Here is a 13,299-nt window from a genome sequence, read left to right as displayed (position 1 = left end):
GCCGAATGAAGATTCTATAGACAGAACAAATCATAATAGCCTTTACATTCAAGCATTAATCCCTTTTTCTATTTAGTTTCCAAGGTAAGCTCAAATCCTCTGATCAGTTGAACATACAATCTGCTTCAATGCCACCAACTCTATACCTGATCCGCCACGGGCAAGGCGAGCACAATGTCAATGTACGTCTAATCCCGTCACCTTTGTGGAAAATGCTTTTCTCATAACTCTCACAGAATTCAAGTCACCTACGCGATCCATTGCTAACCGCAACGGGCAAAGACGAATGCCTTCAACTTCGAGAGGAATTTCCGTTCTCAAAAGACATCTCTGCTGTCCTTGCATCTCCTCTTCAGCGAACCATTCAAACAGCAGCTTGGGTATTCGGACCAGAATTGGAGAAGCGCCAATTGCTGTTCATTCTCGTCCCTGGCGCCCAAGAGATCAGCGGACTTAACTGTAATCATGGCTGGGATGAGGAGCACGTCAAATTGCAAGCTCCAAAATTGATTGCTGAAGCTGCGCCTGGTTTTGAGCTTAGTCGATTGGATGCCACTTTAGTCGATCAAACGTGGAACTCCAAGGTACTTGCTGGTACTTGTTTCGGCATGAGCTACAACTAATTTCAATCCCTTACATAGGCTGGGCTATATGCCCACACGCTTTCCGCTATCCGCAAGCGTGCTGCTGATTTGCGGAAATGGCTTTGGAATCGACCTGAGGAACATATTGCTCTGGTGACTCATGGTGGGTTTTTGCACTATCTCATGGAGGACTGGGCTGATTATGATACAGTTCACTGTATGTGTGCATCTTTATATTTTGAGCAAGCTTTACATGGCAGCTACTAATGATGTTGTCTTAGGTACTGGTTGGAAAAATTGCGAATGGCGAAAGTTCGAATTCACAGAGGACTCAAATGGAGAAAACGCTCACTTGAAGGAAACGGGAAACACAAGTTCCAAAGAGGACAGGCCGACAGGTCTGGACGCTCACTTGATTAGCGAGACTGAGTGATCCAAAACTAGATGATTATAGCAGGAGATGAGTACATATTACCCAAAGCATTTCCAATCGATTTTCTATACCGTATTCAAAACATTTGGATCACGGCATAACTAACGGTTATTTTTCTAAAATTTGGCTTCAAGAACATGAAGATTTTAGTCGTAGTACGCGAACTCTATGCAATCACATATTTGAATCGCACTGAATAAGACAATTTGGCTATAACTGCCAGACTCGGCTCCTTGCCCTTTTTTGGGAATTATAAGCGCCATCTAATCTGCATCAAATCGAAATTTTCAAAGATCTGCCCGGCTCAATTCAAAAGAACACTAGGTACAAGCCTAACAGCCATAGTGGATCCAATGAATCGCCCGGGATAGCAAACGACGCGAAAATGGCCCACAAAAGACTCGGTTCGCTTTCCTCCCAACTCGGGCCGTGAGGAATTCGACACCCCGGAAACCCATTTCCTGGGACAGCCCTGCGAAGTTTTAGCCAGTGTGTTCCTGAAACCGAGTACATGTTGCTATTTTGAGTTCTGATTGATCGTTGTACAGGGGATTTTGCATAGATCTAGAAGCAAGAATGACAACACATCAGAACCAAGTGATGAGCTCTCAGGTCGCTTCACCTGCTCCATACTTCATGCTCCATGCATGTCCAGTAGATAAGACTGCCACGTGGGGCATTTACATGTACTACCGGAGTATTTAGGGAACTTCCAGAAGATTTTTCATCCCACGCTTTCTTATAATAATCACTCTTGCCATTCTTGAAGTCTCTAATTGCATTCCAGTATCCTTCAAATACATCAGATCAAACCTCCGAAGCATCTGAAGAAAGCTATTGAGTACCTTGCCTGACTCACCCGCAAGCCCTAACTCCTGCCAAAATGGGATTTTTCCCAATCCACTTCAAAACTCCACCAAGATACCTATTAGCCTGCATTCTCTGTTCAGCAAATGGCGTCCTCTTCGGAATGGACACGGGAATCATCGGCCCAGTCACCGACATGACAGACTTCAAAGCAAAATTCGGCGGTAGTGAAAACTCAACAATCCACGGCCTGATCGTCTCCTGTATCTTGATTCCAGCGGCTCTCTCTTCCTTCTTTGCTGGCTACGTTGCCGACCGGCTAGGCCGACCAAAGGGAATCAGTATCGGGGTTTTCATATTCGGTATTGGAGCCGCGATTGAAGCAGGTGCTGTTCAGCTGTCCATGTTCATCGTTGGTCGTATTGTTGAAGGTCTCGGGGAGGGTCTTTTCCTTGGGAACCTTGTTGTTCTGATTTGTGAGATTTCACCGATACGCACTAGAGGTGCTTTGACTACTGGTCCTCAGCTGGCTACAACACTTGGATTGGTTGTGGGCTACTTTGTTTGTTATGGAACTTCGAATATCCAGTCTTCGCTTTCATGGCGGATGCCCTTCGTTCTTCTTTCTGCCTTTTCCATGATTCTTTGCGGTCTTTCTTTGATTTTCTTGCCTGAGTCACCGCAGTGGCTTGGTCTTCAAGGTCGCTATGCTATGGCTGAAGAGGCTTGGGATAAGTTGGGCGTTACTCATGCGGACCGTGAGAAGGTTGAAGTTTCAGTGCAGACAACGGAAATTGAGCCTGGCACTGAAAGTGAACAGGATGGCCAGACCACGATGGAGAAACTTATGGATGTCTTCTCCAAGGATGTGAGAGGCAGGACTTTCCTTGCTGTCTTCTTGATGGGCATGCAGCAAATGAGTGGCATCGACGGAGTCCTCTACGTATGTCCAATGCCATACTTTGTCACGAACATAAGCTGACCAGAACCCGATAGTATGCCCCTGAACTCTTCCAAAAAGCAGGCCTCGCCTCGTCAGAAGCAAGTTTCCTAGCCTCCGGTGTTTCAGCCATCGTCATCTTCGCTGTGACTGTCCCAGGTCTGATCTACGCCGATGGATGGGGCCGCCGAAGCAGCATTGTCTACGGCGGCATCGGGCAAGCCGTTCTAATGTTCCTGATGGGTGGCCTGTATGCTGGGAATGCCGTCCATCAATCTACCGGCGCTGGTCGCTGGGTTGTGATTGTCTGCATCTTCCTGTTTGCCGCTCTTTACTCTGTCTCTTGGGGTATTGCCGTCAAAGTGTACGCGGCTGAGATCCAACCCCAACGAACACGGGCATCAGCTACGACACTTGGCCATTCGAGCAATTGGTTGTGCAATTTCTTGGTTGCGTTGACTACGCCAATTTTACTTGCGAAGAGTAGTTACGGTGCCTATTTTTTGTGGGGTGGGTGTAGTATTATCACTGCGGTTGTTGGCATCCTTTACATGCACGAGACCAAAGGTCGCACATTCCCTGAGATAGAAACCGCTTTTAAGGGCAAGTCACCTGGAAAGAAGAGTCCCTTCCTGGGTTACAAGGGCAATGTTTGAGGGACTGGAAATATAGCATTTGTTTGCCAATGGGCTTTTATGATTACATGTGGGATGAGATATAGACGGTTATGGAACTACAGATCATTCGGACTAGATTTAGACTAGGCGCGGTAATATCTTCATGTTATAAAACTAACAGGCTTAAAGTTACTTATTTTGTACACATGAACCACTTCAATCGACACGGACCTCTCCCTACGAGTGGTAGAAAGCAGCAAGCACTATAAACAGCCAAGATTAAAGACGAAGCTGCCACTCCATTTAATTGTCATGTTCTTCAGCTAGCTCGAATGCTTCATCTACCTTCTTATTGAAATCATCCTTCGCCTTGCCTGAGTCCAAATAGCCAAGGCCCTTGGTTTCAATCCAGCGATCAGTGTAGGCGCTCGTGCCAGCCGTCAAAAGAGCCCTTGCCTATTCTTTGGGATCTGGTTTGCCTAAGATTGATGTTCTAGGTTTACTCAATTCTTTACTGAGACCAGGAAAAAGACTGACATATCACGATCTTCGCAACGTTGATCATACATTTTAGGGGCTTTGAAAGCGACAGCCCACTGATCTTCTTCGCCAAATTCTACTTCGGGAAACGAGATTTGGAACTCGTCGCCTTCGAAGAAGTCTGTACAATCGGATTAAACTGAGTATTTAAGCTTTTTCCAGGGTGGACTTACCAACAAGACCCATGTTTATGGATAGGATACTGCGATGATATCGGAGTGTGAGTGTAATATGAAGGGTTGCTTTAACAAGGCCTCTCGGTACAGAGCGCCTGATTTATTGAACGAAATGCCTCTTCTGTATTTGGGCCTGCTGAACACATCGTTATAGATGCTATGTAGATCATTACAACGGAAACATACTGCCGGCCTACTGCCGCGACAACTGGAGGTGAAGACCTTTTAACTCCAAAAGGCCACCGAGATCGAACGATAACTAGATTCCTCTGTGACATCAAATTGTTGAAACTACTGAGTGCTCTACAACTACCTTAACTTTCATATCCAAAAGCCAATAAATAATCCATTTCTAGGACCAATTGCCCGAAATACTCTCATCTCTTTCTTCACCCTCCAAACCACAACATCACCAGAACTTTTCTAACCATACATTCGTCAAGGAACAAATTACTTCTTTTCGTTCCGGATTAAGATATATATCATGCAAGAGACGAGTTATCCAAAGTGGAAAAATAAAACGCAAAATCAACGACAGGCATAGGGGGAATTTTGTTTTCTAGATCCAACATTCAGGTTTAAGACTGAATCTGGGCCAGGCGCTTGGTCATGAAGTCAAAGAAGGAGAACTGGCTGGGCTGGTTGCCGTATTCGTAGACGAAGCGGCTGGCCAGGTAAGAACCGAAGATGGCGCGGAGGTAGTTCTCAGGAACCTGGTAGATGTTAGTAATCATTCAATGGGGTCAAATGTAGAGGGAATGGGAACTTACGCGCTCCAGGATGGTCTCGAGACCAATCTTACCAAGAAGCAGACGGGGCAGAGCATCACCGAGAACTGAGCGGCGGAGAGCAACGTTGTCCCAGAGCTCGGTCTGTTGGAGCTCCTCGTCGAGCCTGGTGATGGCGATACTGAGACGGTCACTCAGAACACTGCGCAGCACACCGGTCTGCTCGTGTTCGCGCCAGATAGCCTCAAACTCGAGAGCGGCGTTTTGCTTGATGACTTCCTGGACTTCCTTGACGTAGGCCTGGTAGAAATCGGGGACAGTGCCGTCCTCGCGGATGCACATGTTCTCGACGAACTCGGAGTCGTTGAAGGACAGCGAGGCGAGGACTTCCAGGGAAGATGAGGTAACACCACCCTTGTTGGCGGAGGCGTCCTTGTACAGGATACAGCCGGCCTTCTCAAGGCGCAGCTTGGCGTCCTGGGTCATGAACAGGTTGGCACCTTCGACGATGAAGGGAACAATGGACTTGTTGTCCTTAATGAGCTTGTTGACGGTGGACAGGTCGATGGACTCGGGACGGCCACCGCAAGGCACGAACATGTCGAAATTCTCCTGCGAGCGGAGGTGGTATGTGTTACGGAAGATCATACCGTTGTGGACAACCTCGCCGCTGGGGAGCTTGACGTTCTTCTCGTCAACCAGGACACGGTAACCATCGGAGGACAACTTAGTCATGTCGAACTCGGAGATCATGGCGCGCTTCTTGGCCAGACGGAGAAGCTCCTCGTGGTTCAGACCGTTGGGATCATAGATGACACCAGCGCCGTCGACGATAGCGGCGTACTTCTCGTTGGAGAGCAGAATCTCGTTGGATCCAAGATCACCATCGGGACCACCAGTCTGCAGCTTGAGCATAGTGGCAGGGTCGATGTTGAGCTTGCGGTAGATACCAAGGACATACTGGCGGACCGATAGGGTGGTCATGCCGTAGGTGTCGTGGGGAATTCCGCCCAGCTTGGGGCTCTTGCCAGTGAAGAACGACTTCCACCAAGGAGCGCCACGGTTGCGAGCGTGCTCGGTAGCCCAGTTGACGAGCTCGGCAGTGTTCTCATCGGGACCCATGAAGAGGATTTCATCCTTTCCGTGCAAGTCAACGATGGGGTCCTTGATACCGGGGCTAACAGGGGGCAGGAGCAAATCAAGAATACTGTCGATGTACTTCTCGAAGGCAACCCGCGCCTTGTCTTGGTGGTCAGCGTCCAAGAGGATGACACCCTTAGCACCGCCTTCGGGGATGTCCTTGTTCTTGCGCTGCTGGGTGTTGGCCAAGTTGTAGTTCTCGTCGAACAGCGAGCGGGCGTTGATGTTGTATGCTTCACCATTCCGACTCTTGACGATACGAATACCACCACGAGCAATATCACGGAAGCGCAGGTGGAAACCGCGGAACTCGGAGCTGATGACCAAGAACATACCGTACAGGGGCTGGGGGTATTCGTGTTCAGGCAAGAAGTCCGGCTTCAAGCGGAAACTGAGGGCCACCTTGGTGGGGGTGAAGAAGTTGGTCTTGAGAATAGAGGAGTTGAACACGCGGAAAGAGTTCATAACCATCTCGTCGTGCTCGTTGACAGCAGTGCCGCGGATCAGCTGCTTGAGCTTGGCACCATCAAGGACCTCGTCAACCTGAAGACGGAGGTAACTGAGGGTAGGAAGGAAGTCATCGCCAGTAGGGCCCTGGGTCTGAACGTAGTGAGTGTTGGCAAAGTCAAGGTAGAGCTTGTGGATGAGCTCGGGGTATTTGTTAATGATCTCGAAAATGTAGTCGGCAGTGAAAGTCTCGGTACGAAGACGCTTCTTGATCTTCGACAGAAGTTCTGCATGAACACTGTTGTTGTTATCCAGAAGAGCAGACAACGAAGTGTACTCTGATCCCAGACGGTTGAGGAACTGCTGCACAAAGACCCACGCGGAGTGAGCGTAGATAGTCTCTTGCAAGCTGAGCCGGCCCGTAGCAAAGTGACCCTGGAAGCGGTTCTGGGGAATACAGTAAAGAAGGGAGACCTCCTTCATAATCTGGCGGATGGCGGCCTCGATGGGAGGGAACTTGGCCGAGACACCAGAGTCGGCTGAGGGTCGGAGGTACAGCGAGATAACGGTGATACCGTTGGAGAAGTTCTCCAGGTACTTCCGGGAGCTAGTCAAGCGGTAGTAGTGGTACAGATCCGAGAGAGCACTGAAGAGACCCATGGCGGAACCCTGGCGGTAGGCAATGACCAGACGCTTCTCGCGGCTGCCCTCGATCTCGAACATCTCGATGACGGGTCCGGACCGGCCGACAGCCGTAGTGATGATCTCCTGGTAAACCGCCTTGGTGTTGGGGGTGGCCTTTTGCAGGAACCGCTTCTCACCAATGATCTCGATGTCGGTCTCATTTGGTGAAGGGTTAGGGTTCACAAACTGACACTTGTAGACGAAGTAGCAGCGCAGCTGTTGGCCGTCATTGCCAGGAAGAGTGCTGGGCGAACGGAACGTCTCGACACGGTAGCTGTTGGCACCCTTAGAGTGGTTGACGTACTTCTCGTCGATGCGCTGCTCGTAACGAGGGCCATCAACGGTGGAGATACCGGGCCGGCTGGTATCAATGTACACAGCGTGGTCCTCGGCCTCCTTGTCCAGACGGATCTCCAGCTGTCTATCATCCCGAGCATAGGCAGCCACCTTGGCGGCGTAGAGGGAGAGGATTTGGGTCACAATGGCAGGCACGGTTTCGGTCTGGAAGTAGGTATCGTCGATGCCAAGCTTGTTGTAGAACCAGGTAGTTTCGGACTCGATGAAGTCACTGGGGAAGAAACCCTTCTCTTCCAATTGAAGCATGACTACTCGGAATTAGCTATATTCGTTTGCAATCAACTTGAGTATTTCTACTGACCTTGTTCCATCTGCTTCTGCTTGCCCTCGAAGGTAGCGGCAATGTAGCCCGGGTCCTCTTCAGACAGCACACGGTGCTGAGGGGTACCGGGAATACCGAGGTGGGTAGGCTGTGGTGATGGCTGACGCAGAGAATTTCCAACGGCGTGGTCCAAGTGCTTGTTGTGAGGAGGGTAGCGCTGGAAACCAATGGGAGTGCCGGCGCCGGAGCTTCCATCTTGGCTAACAAAAGCCTGAGGAAGGGGCCGCGAGGGCAAACCAGCTTCAGATTGTGGGGTAGAAATAGGAGAAGACATGCTGAGAGTGATCTCTTAACATGTAAAGTAAAGACGAAGAAGTCTAGTAGAAGTAAAGAGTTAGTAAAGAGCTCACGTGGGGCATGTGGTTATCTCTGGAGATAAGGATTGAAGCAAGGGACGACACTCCGACCCTTCAACAACTTTACTTACTGAGAATCGACTGTCGCCATGGAAGACAGAAACTGAAATGATGATTTGAAGAAAATCCGGGGAACCCTGATCTTTTTATAGTCAAACTTGATTCTGCTATTCTTACTCGGTCCACTCTGTCATCACCGACGCTAGGCGGTTCAACCAGCGTCTCGACTTCTGCTCCACTCAACTTGACTAAAGCCCGGCGACATACGCCACTCTCATTGGAAGCCAAATGCCCTCCGAGCCGAACAAGATAGCAATGCGTCATGCGGGCCGAAACAATTGCCTCAATTCTGGAACGTGGCTGAGATTTTAGTTGCTTCTACAGGGGCAACCGGGCAGGTGACACTGAAAATTAGAGTCCAAGCCAGATCACCTGAGTGTTCTATACAAAGCAGTCGCCTCGTCAAAGCACATACTATGATGTTCTTGGAATATCGTGGAATGCAATGTGTCATAAATCCACTCAATTGCCTCAGACTTTCAATATCACGTACAATGTATCCTAAATGCCTCATTTCACAAGGTTATTGATCAATCCCCGGATTCTCGCTTTGCCTCTCACTGGTTGAAATGTCCAGTCCGGGGGATTCTCGCCTTGGGGTATGCTCAACTATTACCAAGACTTTCCAGTCTGGCCCTATCACCGGGCCGGTGACAGAAGAAAATCTCCAACCGGAGGGGCTCTGGTACCTGGATCGTCGACTTGCGGGGTATTGAACCGGCATGGCCCTGCCCTTGAGATCCAAGCCCTGCACGTTTTGATGGTCACGCAATGTTATTCGCTAGAAATAGCGCATCTGGCCCAATATACGGAGTCTATCTCCAACGTGAATTGCACATTTTTCACGCAATCCAAGTTATCCGGCGGGGCTTTACGTGATTGCGGACTCTCGGCGGGCGTGCGATTGGCAGATGCATCCGAGATGAGGTAATCACTCCCGTGACTTGGGCCTGAGGTTACTTGCAGCCTAAGGGTTCAGGCCAATATGTTGGTCTCGTTGCCCTCTTTAGGAAAGACATCCCGACTTGGATCTCTATCTACACAAACACAAGTATGGGATATCTCGACATCATCGGGAGCGCTAGGAGTACTCGATACTTGAGATAGGATCGCAGGATCTGGGCCAATCCCGATCCAAGCACAATCTACTGTATACGTTGGACAAATAAAATCTTCAGCACCTCAGCTTGCGAGGCTGTTCCTGAAATCATCTTGGGTACACAAGCAGAATCAGCTATCAGCTATCAGCTAAAACTGTAACATCTACAGCACATGTGCAACCACAAGTGCAGAAGCACATCAACCACAATCTGCAGATGGTAGATCGGACACCCTCCCGAGGTCCCCAACACAGCCCTTGATCATCGGGTCTCGATCCCACAAGTATCCCCTACATCGACCAGCCCTGCGCTCGATCGCAGTCCGGGCGTGGAGGGTAGGGGTAGTACCAGTCCACGTACCCATGAACAACCCCAAGTCCAGTCCTGTTATCTGTCTCAACCTAACACGAAACCCAGAAATTCCGTGCAGGATGCAGCAAACCCATGCAATCACATTATGCACCCAAACCAGGCACGATCGAAGTTAACCGTTGGGATCACTTACCTCTACAGCAAACAATTACCAAGTACCGGTACATGGTCAGCATTGATAATCATGCATGGATGCTGTGTTGTACATTCGTGTACCTGACGAATCCACCAGCCAGTTGGCGCCACATGGGCATAGAGACATAAGACAACTCACCACTTTTCCCCTTCTCACTTCTCCCCAGATTGCTGAAACGAGCGGTGTAGAAGACAAGTCAGAGAGTCATGCGCGAGGTAATCGAGTGCCCCGGGCCCAACATTAGAATATTTTCTTTATCTTTGGATCTATCTTTGTGCTTGATTTGTATTTCAGTAGTGGCGTACGCATACATCCAAATGCATAGGTACTACCATGCAGTATCAATAATCCAGAATTGGAAGTGGAAGCAAAGGGGCCATTCCCGAGGTATGCGCCCCAACAAACTGGAACTGTAGATGGTAACGTTGTTATCGAAGGAATGGAGTCCCCCCTTCCCCCCGGATCCTCCTACGTAGGTGGCAGAGTGCATAGGGAATAATAGAGGAGTCTATCCATATATACCCCTTGAATCCGGGGGAAGAATGGTGGAGTTTTTCAGACTCTACTTGTCGATCAGCCTCCAGCGCTTGCATTTGCAGGTGGGTTGGGGTACTTTTGTCTTTGTTTGAGAGTTCGCTTAACGTATGTATCGCTTTCGCTAAGGGCGCCCCTGAATATTGAATATTATCAAGGACGATCAAGGGAATACAGAAAGGAAACATTGGCAAAAGTTAATCCCCGGACTCTTTATCCCTGTCCTTTCAAAGAATATATGCGCCCCAGACTGTTTCGGCCCCTGGCGTCCCACTTCTGCTTGTGATGGGATACCAGAGTACAGTATGGCTAATCCTGTGTTTGATTCGTGGCGTCTGCTGTGTTACTATATCAATTTCTACAATAGTCATCGAACGTGTGTGTGTGTGTGTGTGTGTGTGTGTGTGTGCCCGGGTGGAGCGTGTTTTCCGTACTCCGTATACTTCGACTTGTATAGGGTATAGTATCACCCTTTTAAACGAATGATCTGTATCCGACTATCTCAATTTTCGGGACGATCGACTGGATCATCGCGCATCTCCCGGTTTTCGGTTTCAAAAAATTAATCCGAAACAGCGGTGGGTAAAGACGGGTTGATACCGCGGAAGAGAGTATTGCAGACGAAAAAACTCTCGCCACTTCTCTACACCGCAACAGATGGGGAAGTGTATCCGACAGACTGGTTGCCGGGCCTCCATTTGTTCGAGAAAAGATCGCCGTATCCATGCCGAGGTTGACCCCGGGTTTCCATAGAAGCACTAACAACGGAGTAGAAGCACTAGAAGAAAGGAATACCCAAGACATATTGCTTGCTAGTTCTCCTAGTTCCAATACCTTGCCGCTTCAGCCGGCTAAAGTAAGCTGTAAATGTAGTGAATCGATTTGATCCCTAGCCCAATCCCCACACTAACGCGTCAGACCCCTTTTCTCCCCGACAGGCTCCGGGTTGGGCTCCCGCAATTCCGATGGAGAATGTTCCCCTACTTTCATGAATTATTGGGTCCTGTGGGAGATTTAGAATGAGGCGATTGGGCTTGGCGGGAAGATCTACGAGGCCATGGGTCTGGCCCCAGGTATGTACTGGATACTTCCCCAGGCATGTACCTCCACACTGGCTTTTTTGTCTTATTTATATACTCTCCTGAAGATATAACTACCCGGTCCTCTCTTTTCTCAATTTCATCTTCCGTTTATTATTTTCACCAAACTATCGACTTGTCCAAGTCAGTCTATACGCTATACGTCTATACCACGGTCTATACAGCTTCACTATCCACATACTTCACACCAACACAAACACCCATTCACTTTCCCACCCAAATCAATCCGAGATCAATTCTAATTCCACGTGAGTAAGCATCTCCTACTCCATCTCCATTCACCCATACCCACACACATCGCCTCCGATCCGATCCACCGAGAATCGGGTCCTGCTCGGGCAAGTTCGGAACTTTTGCCTCCAAACACGAAGCATATGCCAGACAAGTACAAAAGCTGTACATATCACATCAGATGCTAATTCGATCTCGTGAATCCAGCTCATACCCGCAAAGATCTACTCTACGTCAAGCTTCTGCCACACTTTCTACCGAGGTTGTTCGGTCACGCTTTACCATCACGCCCGGCATATCGGTTTTTCAACTCTACATACTATACCTTCTGTATAAAAGTGCTGTTGGCTCGGTCCGGCTTTATATTTAATCATCCACCTGCTCTCGACGGACAATTTATTACTCCTACCTTACACCACCATCCAAACCCACCTCTCTACAAGATATCTATCCTCATATCCACACCTCACCACACCTCACCACACCTCTTAACATTTCCAAAACAATACCATGGCCTCCGTCTCAACCAAAACCGCTACTCCCGTCATGCCTCCAGCTTTCTTCCCGCAAGATATCTCCCGCGCTATGATGACAGCCTCAAGCCAAAAGCCAGAAAAGACCCGCTCCACCCTCGTGGACGGTATGCCTCCTGCACCTCCTCCTTCGCCTGTCGCTTTTGCCAAGGGGAGTAAGAAAGGGTCTTTTGCCGATATTCCCAGTTTGAGTCTGGAGTAGATATCATTCTCCTCTCTCTTACTGTTGTTGCTGTTCTCGGGTTTGGGGTTTGTATCAACATCTTTCTACTTGTTTTTGGTCGTTCGTTGGTGTCGAATGCTGTTATATATTATGCAGTGAAGTCTCGATGTTGACTTGTTTCATTTCATGTCCTTGACATGTGCGATGTCTTTAGCCTATGTCTTTTTCTGATTTTGTGTTGTCTTTGTTTATGTCGCCGGTTGGATTTAGCGAGTGCATGGCGGCGTGAACATTTATCTCCCTGGTTTATCTTTCTCTATGGCTGGGGAATTCAAAAAGTCTGGGGAGTCTCTGGTGTTTATCTGAATCCCCCGGGTTTCTTTGAAATGGAATAGTTGATACTCTCTACGTATTATCATAATTGGAATATTATTATATTTACTCTTCTGTCTGTAATCCCAGTAAGATTCTCTTTCTACGCTGTAGGGTGACTTAGTCTTTATCCTGAACACTTAATGTAATCTGACAGCAATCTGACACACAAAGCACACATACTCAGGCCCCCTGCTGCATACCACCTGCACCGATGTCAAGTATTACGTACACCCAAAGTACCATATACAAGTACCTCTACTCCATCGTTTGTACAGAACGAATGACCTTCCCTAAACCCAACAACGAGATCTACTCGTGTGAGGATTGCGTCGATCACGACGTCACATCTTCAAGGAACGCAACAAGTCTACAAGAGCTCGTTTCGGGAGAATAACCTCTAAGAAAGAAAGAGAGAAAAACATGATTGGAACAAACAGAGAGTGTATCGGACTCGAGGGTGGGATAGTGTTTGCCTTCATCGGGGATTATAGACGAGATCAGGGATAGTAACCATGCATTGAGTTAGGCATGACGTTACCGGTCGGCTATAGGGGGTATGAGTTC

The 13,299-nt window shown here is 48.7% G+C and overlaps 5 protein-coding genes across 5 annotated transcripts; 3 read left to right on the top strand and 2 right to left on the bottom strand.

Annotated features, from left to right (window-relative positions):
* Window positions 1–128: 128 nt before the first annotated feature.
* N7508_007635 (histidine phosphatase family protein) lies at window positions 129–1,017 on the top strand (the record flags this gene model as incomplete). The annotated part of the gene is made up of 4 exons (XM_058465699.1): window positions 129–182; window positions 237–584; window positions 642–801; window positions 866–1,017. 4 exons carry the CDS (start codon window positions 129–131, stop codon window positions 1,015–1,017), a joined length of 714 nt encoding a protein of 237 aa, XP_058317027.1.
* An 883-nt stretch (window positions 1,018–1,900) lies between these two features.
* N7508_007634 (putative MFS sugar transporter) lies at window positions 1,901–3,420 on the top strand (the record flags this gene model as incomplete). Its single annotated transcript, XM_058465698.1, has 2 exons — window positions 1,901–2,767; window positions 2,821–3,420. The coding sequence occupies 2 exons, from the start codon at window positions 1,901–1,903 to the stop codon at window positions 3,418–3,420; spliced, it is 1,467 nt and encodes a 488-aa protein (XP_058317026.1).
* A 264-nt stretch (window positions 3,421–3,684) lies between these two features.
* N7508_007633 (uncharacterized protein) lies at window positions 3,685–4,107 on the bottom strand (the record flags this gene model as incomplete). The annotated part of the gene is made up of 3 exons (XM_058465697.1): window positions 3,685–3,837; window positions 3,897–4,042; window positions 4,095–4,107. 3 exons carry the CDS (start codon window positions 4,105–4,107, stop codon window positions 3,685–3,687), a joined length of 312 nt encoding a protein of 103 aa, XP_058317025.1.
* A 568-nt stretch (window positions 4,108–4,675) lies between these two features.
* Window positions 4,676–8,049, bottom strand: N7508_007632 (glutamate dehydrogenase (NAD(+)); the record flags this gene model as incomplete). The annotated part of the gene is made up of 3 exons (XM_058465696.1): window positions 4,676–4,810; window positions 4,868–7,701; window positions 7,755–8,049. 3 exons carry the CDS (start codon window positions 8,047–8,049, stop codon window positions 4,676–4,678), a joined length of 3,264 nt encoding a protein of 1,087 aa, XP_058317024.1.
* Window positions 8,050–12,174: 4,125 nt separating this feature from the next.
* Window positions 12,175–12,399, top strand: N7508_007631 (uncharacterized protein; the record flags this gene model as incomplete). Its single annotated transcript, XM_058465695.1, has 1 exon — window positions 12,175–12,399. The coding sequence occupies one exon, from the start codon at window positions 12,175–12,177 to the stop codon at window positions 12,397–12,399; it is 225 nt and encodes a 74-aa protein (XP_058317023.1).
* Window positions 12,400–13,299: the final 900 nt, after the last annotated feature.

The sequence above is a fragment of the Penicillium antarcticum genome (assembly GCF_028974205.1).
Source record: "Penicillium antarcticum strain IBT 31339 chromosome Unknown utg000008l_segment0_segment0, whole genome shotgun sequence".
Taxonomy (NCBI): Eukaryota; Fungi; Ascomycota; class Eurotiomycetes; order Eurotiales; family Aspergillaceae; genus Penicillium; species Penicillium antarcticum.
This window is presented reverse-complemented; position numbering and strand designations above follow the sequence as displayed.